Source organism: Carcharodon carcharias, chromosome 12 (assembly GCF_017639515.1).
Source record: "Carcharodon carcharias isolate sCarCar2 chromosome 12, sCarCar2.pri, whole genome shotgun sequence".
Lineage (NCBI taxonomy): Eukaryota > Metazoa > Chordata > Chondrichthyes > Lamniformes > Lamnidae > Carcharodon > Carcharodon carcharias.
In genome coordinates, this window is record NC_054478.1 from 114,646,042 (window position 1) to 114,663,841 (window position 17,800).

The 17,800-nt window shown below is 44.2% G+C and overlaps 1 protein-coding gene across 1 annotated transcript in view; it reads left to right on the forward strand.

Moving 5' to 3' along the window:
- Positions 1–17,800, forward strand: part of LOC121284720 (protein unc-80 homolog) — a 542,332-nt gene that overhangs the window by 200,577 nt on the left and 323,955 nt on the right. Inside the window, exons 18-19 of the mRNA XM_041200272.1 lie at positions 4,753–4,851; positions 15,721–15,929. Of these exons, the coding sequence (XP_041056206.1) occupies positions 4,753–4,851; positions 15,721–15,929 (308 nt within the window). The remainder of the gene's footprint in view (positions 1–4,752; positions 4,852–15,720; positions 15,930–17,800) is intronic.

Sequence of the window (17,800 nt, forward strand, 5' to 3'; positions counted from 1 at the left end):
CACTGCAAGTGGGAGCGAAATACCCCAGCCTCAGTTTTTTTGCCCAAGCTTTTAATCATCTTCCAAATAACTCCTTGGCTCCATGTCAAATTCTCAGTTGGTAATTAATTTCTCCTGTGAAATGCCTTGGGATATATTATTATATTGCACCTTTAATATAGTAAATTTAAGTTGTATTTTTCATTTTTCTGGCATTTCTTCCATCTCCTTTGATATCCTTACCTGTCTTGAAAATTTCGATGGGTTCAGCATACACAGTCACTTGGAGGAGCAAGTTTAAGATTTCACTTCACTTCGTAAAAAAGTGCTTCTTGATTTTAGGAATATAAGAAATCGGAGCAGTCGTAGGTCATTTGGCCCTTTGAACCTGCTCCACCATTCAACAAGATTATGGCTGATCTACTAAGTCAACTGCACCTTCCCACACTTCTCCCTTGATTCCCTTAGTGTCCAAAAATCTTTGAATCCCTGTCTTGAATATACTCGATGGCTGAGCAGCTCTCTGGGGTAGGGAATTCCAAGGATTTCAAAAACATTTCTCCTTCTCTGAGTTCTAAATGACCAATCTTATTCTGAGACAGTGTTCCCTAGCTCAGAACTTGCCAGCCAAGGGAAACACCCTACAAGCATCAACCTTCCGAAGCCTTCTAAAAATGTTGTATGTTTCAATGAGATCACCTCTCATTCTCCTAAACCAGAGAATATTGGCTAAGTATGCTCAGTCTCTCCTCATCTCAGGAATCAGCCTAGTGAACCTTTGTTGCCCTTCCTCTAAGGCAAATATTTCCTTCCTTTGGTATGGAGATCAAAACTGTACACAGATGTAGTCTCACCAAGGTCCCATATAATTGTACTAATCTTCTTTATTGTTATAATTCCAATCAATAAAAGCTAATACGCCATTTGTTTCTCTAATTGCTTGCTGTCTGTGCATGTTAACTTTCTGTGATTTGTGTACAAGGACAGCCAAATACCTCTGCATACCAGCATTTACTAGTCTAAAATACCTCCCCATCCAGCATTTACTAATCTAAAATACCTCTGCATACCAGCACTTACTAGTCTAAAATACCTCCCCATCCAGCATTTACTAGTCTAATATACCTCTGCATACGAGCATTTATTAGCCTTTTATCTTTTCTGTTCTTCCTACCAAAGCGAATAATTACACATTTTCCCACATTATACTCCATCTGCCACCCACTTGATCACTCATTTAACCTGTCAATATCCCTTTGCAGGCTCTTTGCATCCTCCTTACAACTTTCTTTCCCAATTAGATTAGTATCATCAGCAAATTTGGAAATTTTAATGCAGAAGGGAAAACCAGTAAAATTTGGAAATGACTGGCATCTGAACCGAAATTCAATTTTAACATATACAAAAGACCAGTTCAGACCAATACCAGTCATTTCCTAAGTTTTACTGGTTTCTCCTTCAAGTGTAGGCCAGGATTTTCCGCATCCGATCATGACAGACGTGTTTGGTGAAGAAATCAGAGAATCTCGTGAGAAGGCTGTAGTCACATTTCCCTATGACATAAATCCAGGACACAATTGTCCACTCTCACCATCAATGGCAGCTGGCGTTTCCCACCGTCGAATGTCAGGATCTTAATTTTAATAAATTTGCACCTCAATATTATGGCCACAAGCAAGAACCATCCTCCCACATTAAATTTAAATCCCATGCTGGCATGATTTCATGACAGCGTGATTTACAACTGCCTTTAAAAGGCGTGCACTTGGTGACCTTAACATCAATGGGAACTCCAAGGTGAGTGCACACGATTTTGCACAGCGCTCGTGATGATCCCAGCGGCTCTGCAGATTCAGGGGGGCACAGGCAAATCTCCACAGCGGCGGCTTTGTGGCTGATTTATGGTGCCAGGGCAAGGGTGACAGTACAAGAGCGGTGATGGAGAAGGTGACCGTGGGGCAAGGGCAACAGCGCCAGGGGTTCATGACAGCACCGACTGAAGCTTGAGCACAAACACATGCAGGGGGCGAGGTAAGAAAATGGCTGGGCTAATGGCAAAACATGTCAAAGATGAGTACTTCACTGCAGCTGAGAGTGTTTAGCTTGAGCTCACTTGACATGCTTGGAGTTAGCCTAGCCAAGCAATTGTGCCCACTCAACAGGGCTAATTCCTGACAGTGCCAATGGTTCCTCCTGTACTGTTAACCCCTCGCATGCACACTTCAAACTTGAATGAGTGCTATGGTGCTGCAGAGCCATTGCGTGACTGGGTAAGCCTGGGAATCCTGTTCAGAAAGTTGGCCATCGAACACTGATGGAGGGGTGCACTCCTAGTCCCTTGCATTATGTTTCAGTTGAGATTGAAAAGTCACCCTCATTGTACAAGCAAATTGCGAAGTCTTGGAGTCCAGATTAGGAAAATGCCTGTGCCTGAGATGAGAGTTCAGGTGCAGTCCAGTGGCTGAAGCTGCTGCCACTCGGTCATATGGTGTGGGACGATGATGGCTGTGGGCATGGTGAGCCATCATGCTCGCTAAACACTCGGCATCCATGTGGTGCCCTGGACCCTCCGGCATGCGTTAAGGGGCTTTAAGAGGCAGCCGATGACTTGACAAGGAGCGGTCCTTAGGAGACAATTGTTGACCCTGCATCTCATTCTTTGATACTGCAGTGAGGAGACCATCAGGACCATGGGGTATGGTGATCTCACTGACTGCCTCATTGTTTATAGGCAGAAGAGAAGAAAGAGTAGAATGTGATGGAGGTGCCTGGCTGACCTAAAGGAGGAGCAGAACCTGGAAGACCAAGGGTAGGCACGCCATCCTCCACGTACAGAGGATAAACCCCATAGAGCTGTAGGCGCATCGCTAGACCCAGGGTCTATAGACGGTGCATGCCGATGAGCAAGAACCAGTATTGCCAATGGCTGTGCATGTCAATGGACCTGCTTACATGCATATGCCACCTTCTGCAGGATTTGGCACCACGGGAATTCGGAGGGCATCCACTGCCAGTGGCAGTTAGTCACCACCGTGCTCAATTTCTATGGCAGCAGTTCCTTCCAGGGCTCCAATGGGGGCCTTTGCAGGATCTCACAAGCCTCCACCCACAAATGTACCCAGGAGGTCACGGGCACCCTTTTTGCCAAGGCACAGAACTTTGTCAACTTCAACAGGGATCAGGCAAGCCAGAAAGCAAGAGCACTGAGATTCACTGAGATTTCTGGGATTATCACAGGGTGCCATTGATTGCATCCACGTGGCTCTTAAATCTCCCTGGCAGCAAGCAGTCCAGTATGTGAGCCACAAAGGCTTCCACCCTCTCAATGTTCAGCTGGTTTGTCACCATAATAAATGGATCATGCAGGTTCGTGCGAGATAACCCGGAAGCGTCCATGGCTCGTACATCCTCAGCAGGTCTCAGATCCCTGGCATCTCCCTGGGACCACACAGTCTGTAGGGTTGGCTCCTCAGGGACAAGGGCTACCCATAAAGGATGTGGCTGATGACACCCCTGTGGTGGTCTCAGACTCCTTGTGAGAGAAAGTACAATGAGGCTCATGCTGCAACCTGGAGTTTGGTTGAACACACTATTGGCATCCTGAAAATGAGGTTCCAGTGGCTGGACAGATCTGGTGGAGCACTCCAGTACACTCCCCAGAGGGTGTCATGCATCATAGTGACTTGCAGCATGCTACACAGCCTGGTGATGCAAAGGGGGGCGGGACCTAAATGATGGGGAGATAAAGAGCTGCACATTTCCTATAATGAGGTGAAAATCAAAGGGGATGAGGGTAATGAATTCCTGGAAGGTGAGGGTGCAGATGATGAGGCCACTGCACCGGCCAGATGAGGCAGGCATAGTCGTGAAGCCCTCATTGCCACAAGAGTCCAGGAGGATGATGATGAGATGCAGTGAGGACACTCCTGAGATCTTCAGATTGCATCTGGGAATGACACCTGTCTGGCTGAGGGCAGCGGACATACGCTCTGTGAAGAGGCTCATATCATGAAGATGTCATGAACATGAGGTGGTGGCGTAGTGGTATTTTCACTGGACTGGTATTCTAGAGACCCAGGGTAATACTCTGGTGACCTGGGTTTGAATCTCACCAAGGCAGATGGTGAAATTTATATTCAATAAAAACCTAGAATTGAAAGTCTGATAATGGCCACAAAACCATTGTTGTAAAAATCTGGTTCACTATGTTCTTTAGGGAAGGAAATCTGCTGTTCTTACCTTGTCTGGCCTACATGTGGCTCCACAGTAATGTGGTTGGCTCTTAAAATGTCCTCTATCTTGTCCCCTCATGATATTGAACATCTTTATCAAATTTTCTCTTAGCCTTCTACCCAAGGAGAACAATCCTAACCTCTCCAAATCTATCTTCCTAACTGAAGTTTCTCATCCCTGAAACCATTCTTGTAAGCCTCTTCTGCACTCTCTTCAGTGCATTCACATCCTTATATTGTTGCATCTAGACCTCTAATCTGCACACTCCAGATTCCACACTGCTGTTCTTCCAAAATCCCGCTTCAGTGGAGGCACCTAGTGATATAAATGGCCATCTACCTCCATAAATTGTACACACATGAACCTTGGCCTGACTCTAGTCCCCGAAGGTGGGAAATGCTGAGGTTGGGGCGGGCTTTGAATTTTTGTCCATTTCCAGGATTTTTGCCACAATTGAGAGCCTCTCCATCATGGTGAAAATCTGGGCCCATATCTTGGTTTTCTATTTGTGTATAGTAATTTGAATTTGGTTGATTGCAGAGCTGAAGGGGGATCAAGCGCCGATAAAGCACAGGCATCAGCGGCTCCGGACGAATGCCGTAGTCTTATCTCCAGTCGCCCTCCTCAGACTCCAGAACAGTGAGTGACAGGAAATAGCTTACATTTCTTTAATTATCTTTTACTTACCAAATGGGCATCCCAAAGGTAGAATGTCCCTTTCAGATATTTCTAGTATTACATTACTTGAAACAACCCAATGCTATATATGTTCTTTCATTTGAATTAACAATCCACTCTTTTCTCCTTTGTGCATGATTGTACAAGAAGTGTGCAGCACTATGTCCAAAATAAAGTCTTGCTTTTTTGTATTTTTGCATTTGACTCAATCAAGTAAGATGGTTGAGTTGATTGATCGCTAATTTAATTGCTAATTTAACAGTGTTACAATAACTGGTTAAATTGGCTGCTACTATTATTGGATAAGGTTTGCAGCAATCTGTGTCTGAGAAGAATTTTAAAATCTGTAGACCAACATGAGGAGCCATGCCTTGTACCTCTATTGCTTTCTTACAGAGCTGAATGCAGATTGAATCAAATTCAGTGAGATAGAATAGGAGGCTTCAGGAAGGAAAACTACCTTACCAGCCATATTTTATGCTCATACCTAAGCTGCCTGGGTAAATCAGTCAAGTAAATAATGTAGTTTTTATTTGTTGATTTCTATCATAACTAAAAATAGTGTTACTATTACTACTACAGTTTTTCTTATGCTGGCCTTAGTTATCCTCAGTTTTTTACACTTGACACTTTATAATTCGAAAGTACTTCTTTATAAATTAATTCCTCTAGAAACCTCCCCATTTTGTCTACTAGAATTACCTGGCTTAGATTCCTCCATAATATCTTAGGCATATATAAGAAATCCTTGACTATCTGTATAAACAAACTTAATTTTCTTCTGTATTGCAGTTATTCTCACATTATAGCATACACCAACGTACTTTCCCCAATCTTCTCGTCGCACATGGAAATCAAGCACTAGCATTAAATTATCTGTAGCATTATTTGCCACACCAGCTGAAATCCAACAATGTAATGACCAAAGTTCCCAGATGTTCTTAAATTAATAGGTTATATAAAATCAAATAACGAGCTCTACCCAGTATTCTCCCGAACCAGATTAACAAGGAGGCAATCATAATATCTTTAACAAATAATTCATTTTCTGCCTCCTGCTGACTTCATTGTGCAGTATCAGATCGATCGTTAAATCCTGCCAGCAAACAACACCACCCTGTTCAAAAATTAAATCAGAGTGTGCTGGAAGTATTCAGCTTGTCCAGCTGCTCTTCTAATTTGATCTGTCTTGTTCCATTTGCTGCTCTGGAAGCCAAGAGCAAAGGCTGAGGATCAGCTTTGGATCAAAGCTGCACTCAGCTTGTTTCAACTCTATTCTCTTGACCAATATCTTCCCTTTCTGTTGCAATTATGTTCTCTTTCACAAAATAAAGCTATATCTCTTTCTATTTTGTACCACCTCTCTTTTCAGAATTCCTTGTATCCTTTCATCTGAACTCCAAATCCGTCATTATGACCAAACCAAGTTTCAGGGATACCAAGAATGTTTAATTTCTTCATGGAATCATATGTCCACATTATAACATCTTATTCATAGTACCCCTAACATTAACATAAAACACTGTCAAAGAATTTTAAAAATCATGTAAATGTTTCTAATGTTTAAAAGAAGTGTCCTTAGGTGCTTTAGAAATTACAACATTGAAAAATGGTGGCAAGTCATGAGAATGACAATTAGACAAGTTAACCAGAAACTTAGTGGAAAAGATGGGTCTAGAAGTTTTTGAAGGCGAAAAGAGGTGGCGATGCAGAAATAAGTCCAGAGAATAGAAGCTAGGTGGCCAATGACTGTGCTACCAACAGTAGAGAAAATGGGAGAGGGTTGCATAAGAGGTCAGACTTTGAAGAACATTTCAGGAGGTGGGGCACAAGTCTGGAGGACGTTGTGGAGAAAATGTGTGTCAAAACCTTAGAGGTATTTGAAGATGAGGACATTTATTTCAAATTTAAAGCACTGGGGCTATAGAGCCAATGTCGATTAAGGAGTACAGGAATGGTATGCAAAAAGGTCTTAATGTGCAGGAAGAGACTTGAAAAAGTATTTTGGACAACTTGGAGTTTATGGAGGTGGATGGTTGGGAGATCGGTATAGAAAGTACTAAGGTAATTAAGGGCCCTGAAGACATGAAGGTTTCAGCAGGTTTTGGAAGTTGGAGAACACAATGTTTGAAGTTGGAAGTAAACATTTTATGTGATGGAGAGGACATGGGTCTAAAGCACGCTTTAACAATTGGAACATCAAATGTTGGGCCAGTACTCTGCATTGCTGTGTACAAGATTATGCAGTGTGTATCACACCAGCACAATATAGGAGACTTTTTGTGAGGCACATTGTGGGCCTCTGATCTGTTGAGACAGCTGAGCCTCTTTTTCAGCATACCTAATGGTGTCCTCAGTAATAAACCTTGGTTGTCCCTTGCTTTGATTGATCTTGAATTGCTTAGTCTGGATGGATTGTGAATGATTGTCATGAGCCACATATATATAGGGATACTTCTTATCTTCCAGCCATTTTTCTAGGAGATTTAATATTGGAATAGTAGATGATCACATGATAAATGCATTGTGACAGCTTGATCCTGTTTCTGTGATCAGATGCTACCTGGAGATTCACAACAATTGCTGCTGGCTGGTGTTCCAGTGGCTTGATGGCAACATCTGTGGCCATTGATGCCCTGGATGTGAAGGAAGCTAGCTACTGCTGCAATCCATGAGTGGTCTTATTCTGATTGAAAACACCTGTGGCAAACAGGGCATTGAATCTGCTTAATTCTGCTATGTACTGTAAATAGGACGTGATGTCCCCTGTTGCAGATTGGAATGAGCCCGTGGCAAACTAAGAATAAGCGATAAATTAGCTTTGCTGACATTGCCCACATCCCTTGAACAAAAAAAAGTCCTGTAACATCACACAACAATTTCCAGGCTTGCATTTCAAATGCTAACCATACCTTCATTTAGTGCCTCTTAAGAAGTGGACCATAGTTTCCATTGTGTGGTGATTGATGATCATTGTCTAACTGTGTGATCCTCAGAAAGTAGGCCGGTGTTTTGTTCCCTGAGGGGCTTCAACTTTTAGTAAAATGAACTAACAACAGTGCATTTTGCAGTTATCACTCGGAGAGAGTCTTTTGTGGGGGATATACGTGTGGTGGGATGGGTAAAGGAGCTTAAGCATAATATGTGATTAGTTTGTTATATCTTCAAAAAGATTCCTTTGGAATAAGAACTTGGGCACGAATTTCATCATGGTAGTGCAACTGGAGGTGGCAGTATAGAAACCAGTCAACCTCTTGGGGTTGCATGTTACATCGACAACCTTTTCTGGTGCGGCCTGTATGGCACGCCAAGTAGAGCACAGCATATGTGTGGGTGTCTCCTGCATGTATCCAAAGCAGTTGAACTGCTGCTATCCTAATGTCGCACAGCCCTACCAGCTGATGTGATGCCCATTGTCCCTCTTTGGACCATGCAGATTCATAGAACAAATTCACACATCACTCAACAAGGATCAGGCGTTCACCTGTAAGAAGGGCTCTTTGCTAGCATTATGCAAAGTGACAGGCACCCAACTTGCAAGTAAGGCATTCTTAAGAACTTCTGCCATTGCAAATTGTCTGGATGCACTGTGGAATGTTGTTGGAGGTATTTGATTGAGATTCTGGATTATGCAGGGAGTGTTGCTGAATCCTCACAGGGAGGGTAGAGGATTAAGTGATCTGTCCACACAAAGGTTGCAAAAGGCAGTTGCAGTGGCTCTGCGTTAGCAGCACAGCTGGGAAATGGAGCGGAGGCAGCAGAGAGTAAACTCGGCCCGATACTCTCTGCCAAGTTAGAGCCTGACTCCTCCATGTCCCTTGATAGTGACAGAAGGCATCTTTATCTGAGTCCCTTACAGCAGGCCTGGTCTGCAACCTTTCCCTCCAGTGAGCTCACAAACAAACAAAAGAGGTTGGAGTGGGAAGCAAGAGGCTGCACCATCTGCAACTTGCTCATCATGCTAGGTAGCAGGATGAGGGTGAGCTAGGAGTTGAGAAGGGGCATGAGGCAGGAACATTTCATCATCCTCACTGTTGTTAGTGATGCAGGATGTTATGACCTCTGTCACAGCTGACCCCATGATGCAGAAAACCATCTTCTCCATGGTGCTCATGCTTGCAGGCATCCATGCCCCCCACTGGCTCTGTACCGCTCCCTTCTATTATGTGCCACCTTGTCCTTAAGGACAGAGGGAAGAATGTCACTGTGTTTGGATGATGTGCCTGCTATGGATGAATAGCTGAAGGTATGTGGAGGAAGCGAGAGGTGAATGTAAAGCTGGCAGCATTGGTAGGTGTGTTAGATTGAGTTAGGTTATTTGGATTTTGCCATTGAATGTCAAGAGAAGATGGCTAGATTTTCTCTTGTTGGAGATGGTCATTGCCTAGCACTTATGTGGCACGAAAGTTAAATGCCACTTATCAGCCCAAGCCTGAATATTGTCCATGTCTTGCTGCGTATGGATATGGACTGCTTCAGCACTTGAGGAGTCACAAATGGTGCTGAACAATCTGCAATCATCAGCGAACATTTCCGCTTTGACCTTATGATGGAGAGGTCATTGATGAAGTAGTTGGAGCTAGGATACTACCCTGAGGAAGTCCTGCAGCGATGTCCCAGGACTGAGATGATTGACCTCCAACAACCACAACCATCTTCCTTTGTGCTAGGTATGACTCCAACTGCAGGGAATATGAATCTCCATCTGCACATGGAGATGGCCTTGGTGTGATTGCAAGGGCTCTGGGCACATCGCTTGCTGCCTGTCATAGGTGCCATAATTGCAATTGGGCTATAGTATGAGAGGGAGATGCAGCAGTGGCAACAATTAAGAAGGCAAGCTGCTCAAAGAGGGAGAGGAAGAAGAGCTCTCAGCAGAGACCTTATCTGCTCAGGGTCTTGCAGGAGCGTTTTTCTTATCTCCCCCTAAAACAACAGCAGTTTGTTTATCGCTTACAATTCGCAAAATCAATGCTCACAAAACTCTGCCACCTCTTGGTACCAGATCTGAAACCTCAAAGTCATGCGTGATGATGCTGACAGTGGCCATGAAGGTGACAGTGTTCACAAACTTCTTTATGTCAGTATCTTTCTAGACTGGTTGATGTATCTAACATCTACCAGTTCATCATCTATTACTATATCAGCTAGGTGACAGAGGCATTTTGTACCAGCTGAGGTGACCTTGTTGTTTGCTATCTGAACAGAGAGGAGCAGGATGAGTATGCACATGGCTTCACCAGAATAGAGGGCACCTGATAGTGCAGGGTGTCATCAACCACACACATGTGGCTTTGCAGACACTATATCTTAATGCTGAGATGCACCACAATTGCAAAGGTTACCACTCACTGAATATGCAGGTGGTGTTCACCCAGTTCAGCACATCTTGCTGGTGAGCCCACTATCCTGGTAGCAGTTATGATGCTTTCATTCTGCATGAGTTTGCTGTACTAGCCATCTTTCAGCTACTATGTCAAACCAGATGTTGCCTGCAAGGGCTAACCGCATTACACCGTGCTCATGACACCCCTCCGCAGCTCAACCATACATGGTCAGCATGCAGACAATGACTACTATGCTGCCATAAGAAACATCATCGAGCCCCTCAGTACTTGCTGGAGGAGATGCTCTAATTTGTGGTAGTGTGCTGCATCCTCCCCAACCTGTCCATCATGAAGACACAGCCTTTGCCACCATAGGTTGGGTGACCACCTCAGGAAGAGGATAAGGAGGTGGAGTTGGAGTAGGAGGAAGAGTGAAGGCTTCTGGCATATTCACTTTAGGCACGGAAATGCTGTCCATGTCTAGTTTGACTCCAGTTTCTGTGAATGCAATCGCAGATATTCACGGTCCCTCAGTCCCACATTTTACCATCCCTCAGTTATGGACCATCACAGCATCCTATTGGACACATTCTTGAATAAAAGCCACCAACAAAAATAACTAAGATAAGATCTTGACATCTTTGTCAATCTCTTCTTAGCTGTCACCTATCCCTGACCTTCTGTCTTGCCTCACCCCCTCTTAAACAATATAAAACTCATCACATTTCTACTTCCTTTTAGCTCCGAAGAAGAGTCATACGGACTCGAAACGTTAACTCCGTTCCTCTCTCCACAGGTACTGTTAGACCTGCTGAGTTTTTCCAGCATTTTCTGATTTTATAACAAAAACAACCGTTCCATAACAACATTATCTGACAAAGCATCCAATATTGCATAAAGAAAACTCAACTGTTCACTCTTGTGCATTCCCTGTCTTGAAATTACCTTTGCCTACACAATGCCAGCCCATTGGCTGCAGGATGACTGGTAGAAGGCTGCTGAGTTTCAGTTCAGGAGACTGCACATGGCCTTGCAGTTCAAACAGCTCTGGGGCTAGAAGACCTGGCCTCTGTCTGCACAACCTCAGCATGGACAACAGCAGTTTGAGCTGGCTGGCTACCTGACAAGCTGCAGAAAGGGCACGGGAGGAGTGGCAGTGGTATAAGCACAAATGCTGTCATCATGTGAGGGGGAAGTGGGTTCATGTTCTTTGGAGCCTTTGCCACGTCCCTGGGGCGGTATTTGAGCAATCTCCTGGAGCAAACTGCTTCACTGCCGTGATACCTTTGAACACAGGTATCCGCAGCTATAATGGCAGCAGTCTGAACCTGCATGGCAACAAATTGATCTCGTTCTGAGCTTCCACTGTAGCACTCAGATGTTGCAGCACAAGCAGAAGCCACCAATGGAAGTTGAGCCATCAATCATCAGAAGCTATGTCATGGAGTTGGCATGCTGGAAAGGATATTCTCCAAGCTCTGCATAAAGCCCAGTGCCAAGTTGGGGCTGGACTTCTCCATGTTCCTTGATATCAGGCAATATCATGCCTGTGCATGCCCATAAGCCTTTTTATAAAAATTTCCCCATCCATGTCCTTTCCTAACTCACGTATTGCAGAACTTGTGTGCGACCCTATCCTCGGGAGCTGGCAGCAATGCTATCCTTTCCCCTGGCCTGCTGCAGCCCTCTCATGCCCAATGACTCACAAATGCACTGTCCTCCTCTATGCTACCCTCTAAAATATGCACAGTGCCAGCATCTGAGATGGCAGCTGTGAGTGTCGGATTGAGTGACACTGCTTCTTCTTCATCAATCACTTCTCCCTCTAGGACTTCAGCTTCCTGCATCACTGCCTAGCCAGGTGACATTGTTGGGTATCTGGAAGTGTAAAGGCGCAACGGCAGGAATCAGGGAAGCAGGGAGAGCGGGGAAGTGTAGTTACACCATATATATTGTGGAATGAGGGTGATGTGGAATGTGGAAGGTAGATTTGGTAAGAAATATATCATTGCCTTAATTATTTCAGCCCTACTGCTGGCCATAGGCTCAGTGATGGCCAGCAAAAACCTTTCCATGGGACTGAACAAATGTGGCCCTACTTGCCCTGCTGGTTATGTGCTTCTGTCTCCAATTATGGACCATCTTGTCCAGCAAGCGAGAAAGAAATGTGTAAGTGAGTGCAGTGCAATGTGTTTGGGTGATGTGCCTATCACAGTTGAATAGTTGGCAGTATGTGTAAGATACGAGTATGTTGCTTGCAGCTATGTTAACTGTGTGAGGGTAAAGTGGGCCTGCAAATGTGAGGTGTGAGTTGTGCTTGATAGAGCTTATTGGTAGGTGAGTGAAGGGGCTGTGGTGAATAGAGTAGCGTGTGAGGCTAGTGACGCAGTTAGTAGGATGATATGTAAAAATGCAATCACAGACCTTGTGCTTGAGGTCATTAAACCTCTTGCGACACTGCATTCAGGTCCTCAGGGCTAGACTGTTGGCATTGACCACAACAGTTACTGACTCCCACTGTCATTTTTGTATCTGCTTGGAAGGCTTCCTGGCTCTTTTTGGGAAGAGGACTTCTCTCCTCATGTGCACCTAATGCATCAAGTGCTGCATTGAGAACCTTGGGACCCAGTCTGTGGCTTGTTGCACTATTTCTCATGGTCTTTCCTTTTTAACTCTCTTTAAATAATTCCAGCAGCTGCTGCAGCCGGAATGGACCTCTCCTTTTAAGAAGTGCAGACGAGCTTTAAGTGGTGCTGCCCTCACGCAAATTTGGTCCCCTGCTGAGGTGCGCAAACACTCAACAGCACGTTCAGCCTGCGTCACTTTGAATGGATAAAAGCAAAATACTGCGGATGCTGGAAATCTGAAATAAAAACAGAAAACGACCCTTCTTTAGAGCTCTGGAGAAGGGTCGTACGGACTCGAAACGTTAATTCTGTTTCTCTCTCTAAAGATGCTGTCAGACTTGCTGAATTTTTCCAGCATTTTCTGTTTTTATTTCACTTTGAATGGACATGGGTTAATCGTGCCCCAAGTCCAATTTTGAGGTCTATCGCATTTAGCCCAAGGAGTCATAAACTCAAGTGTACTGTTCTCTTGCATAGCTTTAAATGTAATGGTAAAAGCAAAATACTGCGGATGCTGGAAATCCAAAACAAAAACAAAGATACCTGGAAAAATTCAGCAGGTCTGACAGCATCTGCGGAGAGGGATACAGTTAACGTTTCGAGTCCGAATGTCTCTTCATCAGAACTAAGGAAAAATAGAAAAGAGGTGAAATATAAGCTGGTTTAAGGGGGGAGGTGGGACAAGTAGAGCTGGATAGAAGGCCAGTGATAGGTGGAAATTGCCAAAAGATGTCATAGACAAAAGGACAAAGAGGTGTTGACGGTGGTGATATTAGCTAAGAAATGTGCTAATGGTGACATTCAGGGTAGAAAATAGGGTGAGCAAAGTACAGATAGCCCCAGTGGTGGTGGGGTGTGGGGAGGGGATCGAAATAGGCTAAAAGGTAGAGATAAAACAATGGATGGAAATACATTTAAAAATAATAGAAATAGGTGGGAAAAGAAAAATATTTATAAGTTATTGGAAAGGGAGGGATCGGAAATGTGGCAGGGATGGAGGAGAGAATTCAAGATCTAAAGTTGTTGAACTCAATATTCAGTCCGAAAGGCTGTAAAGTGCCTAGTCGGAAGATGAGGTGCTGTTCCTCCAGTTTGCGTTGAGCTTCACTGGAACAATGCAGCAGGCCAAGGTCGGACATGTGGGCCTGAGAGCAGTGTGGTGTGTTGAAATGGCAAGCGACAGGGAGGTCTGGGTCATGCGTGCGGACAGACCGAAGGTGTTCCGCAAAGCGGTCACCCAGTCTGCGTTTGGTCTTTCCAATATAGAGGAAACTGCATTGGGAGCAACGAATGCAGTAGACTAAATTGAGGGAAGTACAAGTGAAATGCTGCTTCATTTGAAAGGAGTGTTTGGGCCCTTGGACGGTGAAGAGGGGAGAAGAAAAGGGGCAAGTGTTGCACCTTCTACGGTTGCATGGGAAGGTGCCGTGGGAGGGGGTTGAGGTGTAGGGGGTAATGGAGGAGTGGACCAGGGTATCCCAGAGGGAACGATCCCTGCAAAATGCCGCGGGGGGGGGGTGGGGTGAGGGGAAAATGTCTTTGGTGGTGGCATCATGCTGGAGTTGGCAGAAATAGCAGAGGATAATCCTTTGAATGTGGAGGCTGGGGTGATAAGTGAGGACAAGGGGGACCCTATCATGGTTCCGGGAGGGAGAGGAAGGTGTGAAGGCAGATGCGGGGGAGATGGGTCAGACACAGTTGAGGGCCCCGTCACCCACCGTGGGTGGAAAACCTCAGTTAAGGAAGAAGGTAGACATGTCAGAGGAACTGTTTTGGAAAGTAGCATCATCAGAACAGATGTGACGGAGGCGAAGGAACTGAGAGAATGGAATGGAGTCCTAAGAGGACGTGGGGTGTGAGGAGCTATAGTTGAAGTAGCTGTTGGAGTCGGTAGGCTTGTAATGAATATTGGTGGATAGTCTATCACCAGAAATTGAGACTGAGAGGTCAAGGAAGGGAAGGGAAGTGTCAGTGATGGACCATGTGAAAATGGTGGAGGGGTGGAAATTGGAAGCAAAATTAATAAGTTTTTCCAGATCCAGACAAGAGCATGAAGCGGCACCAAAGCCGTCATTTGTTCAGTGTGAGAACAAGTTCAGCCAGACGGAGGAGAGTAGTGGTGGATGGGGATTATTCGGGCCTCCGTTCGAGGAAGAAGTGGAGTGGCCTCAGACCATCGCAGTGGGGGATGGAGGTGTAGAGGGATTGGACATCCTGGTGAAGAGGTGGCGATTGGGGCCAGGAAACCAGAAATTGTTGATATGATGTAGGGCATGAGAGGAATCGCCGATGTAGGCGGGAAAAGACTGGACAAGGGGAGAGAGAATGGAGTCAAGATAGCAAGAAATGAGTGGGGCAGGAACAGGCTGACACGATTGGTTCAATGCAATGTTCCAGTGAAGCTCAACGCAAACTGGAGGAACACCCCCTCATCTTCCGACTAGGTACTTTACAGCCTTCCGGACTGAATATTAAGTTCAACAACTTTAGATCATGAACTCTCTCCTCCACCCCCACCCCCTTTCCAATCCCTCCTTTTCCAATAATTTATATATTTTCTTTTCCCACCTATTTCTATTATTTTTACATGTATTTCCATCCATTGTTTTATCTCTAACTTTTAGCGTATTTCGATCCCTTCCCCCCACCCCACCCCACCCCCACTAGGGCTATCTGTACCTTGCTCATCCTGCTTTCCACCCTTAATGTCACCATTAGCACATTTCTTAGCTAATATCACCACCGTCAACACCGCTTTGTCCTTTTCCCCCCTTAAACCAGCTTATATCTTTTTTCTATTTTTCTTTAGTTTAAATGTAATGGTGTCAATTAAGTTTTTGTCAACAAAATATTGCCTGTGTTTTTCAAATTAACAGTGAAGAACAAATTCCCGGAGCTCTTTTGGGTCGAAAAGACTTCTGGCGTAAAATGTTTAAATCGCAAAGTGCTGCAAGTGACACAAGTAGCCAGTCTGAACAAGACACTTCTGAATGCACAACAGCTCATTCTGGAACCACCACAGACAGACACTCACGGTCGCGATCCAGAAGAATCTCCCTGAGGAAGAAACTCAAACTTCCAATAGGTAAGTTCTCTGTTACTCTAGGCCACAAAATGTCTAGTCCTGTTACAAATATACCAATAGATAGGACATAGGTTGTATTGTTGTAAGTAAATGAAGTATACATAATAAGTATTGGTTTGGGAGAAAAAAAATTCCATGATATTAAAATTCAGCTACAAGGAGGAGATTTCTATAAAAAAAAAAGTTTCAAATAGTACAGACAGAAACTGGTTTAATTTAACTGGCCCTGATTTCTCCTATCACCACCCCTCTGTAAACAGGAATGTATTTTGATTTTGATTTCCCTCTTTATAAGCAGTGGCTTATTTGCTGACCCTTCAGTTTTGGTGTGATACAATTTATATTAATAACCCACAGCAAACTCAAGATAGTGTGACCTCAGAGGGTTAGTTTATTCTCACAAAACGCGGAGCAGAGTGGGGGGGAGGCCTGTGTCATCCCGAACCCTGTGCACTCATACAGTAAACAAAGGATAGAGAAGGAAAGATTTACAGGGCAAACACCACCAAGCAAGGAATCGTTTGTTCACATGAATCCAGAATCAAAGTCCAATGGTGTATTCCTTCACAGAGGGTGGCAGGTTGAAAACTGATGTTGGATAATGTACGTTTCTAGTAGGGCTGACTTCCACAATGAGATAAGTATGCAGAGATGAAGGCAATGATACAGAATTTCAGAAGTTTCAGTAGAAAGAGTATAGCTGGGCATCAGGCATTCAAACCTGGGCAGACCCCTTGTTCAGTGCTGCTACTTGGTAGATGGAAGATGAAAGACTGAGCTTTGTAGCCCCATATAGCAATATTACAGGTTCCTCCAGCTTGGTAGAGGTAGAGGGTGGGGGGCATCACAACACATGATTCCCACCTCTCCACTTTGGCTTTGACAAAGAGTTCCTTTGCCTGGGTTCATGAAATTGTTAATGGGAGGTTTCATGGTCCTTTGTCCTAGCAGACAACTCAGCCCTGGTTGGTCAGACCTGGTTTATGAAATGTAGATGGCCTTTGTATAATTTCCTTTGAAGTCGCTCTCTGCAGTCCACAGAGGTCATTAGCATCCTTTCAGAGATAATGAGGTGCAAATTTCTTCAGTATTGCCAGATTAGCTCCTATTGTTCGAAGATCAGAGCCAGACATGGCTTCAGTCTTTTAAAAGGTCATTATCCAATTTTAAAATTTTAGGAAGTAACCATGATGATACATATATGTGTGTATTATATACAGATATAAAATATATGTAACATAAAAATATAGTATGAAGTCTTAGCTCCATTACGCAAATGAAACAATCCCTTATCTGTATGTGCTTTTAGACCATATGACATAGGAGTATCCTTTTTTTTTAGTATTATTTCGTATCCTCTTGTGCATTAGCTATATCATAGAATCACAGAATGGTTATAGGGCCATTCAACCCATAGTGTCTCTGCTGGCTCCCTGAAAGAATAACCCAGCGAGCCCTGCCTCCTGCCCTTTCCCAATGTCCTGCTTTTTTTTTCTCTCCAGGTGCTTATCCAATTCCTTTTTGAAAGCCCTGATTGAACCTGCTTTTATCAAACTCCCTGGTCATGCAATACAGATCCTAGCCAATTGCTGCATTAAAAACATTTACCTCACGTTGCCATTGGTTCTTTTGCAATCATCTTAAAATGGTGCCACCTTATTCTTGGTTGTTTTGCCAATGGGAACAGTTTCTCTCTATCTGCTCTGCCCAGACCCCTCATGATTTTGAACAAATCTCATCAAATCTCCCCCCAATCTTCTTTCTCTAAGGAGAGTAACCCCAGCTTCTCCAGATTATCCACATAATTGGAAAATTCTCATATTTTCTGAATCCTCTGTATTATTTCAAATATCTAAGGACATTTTTAACAT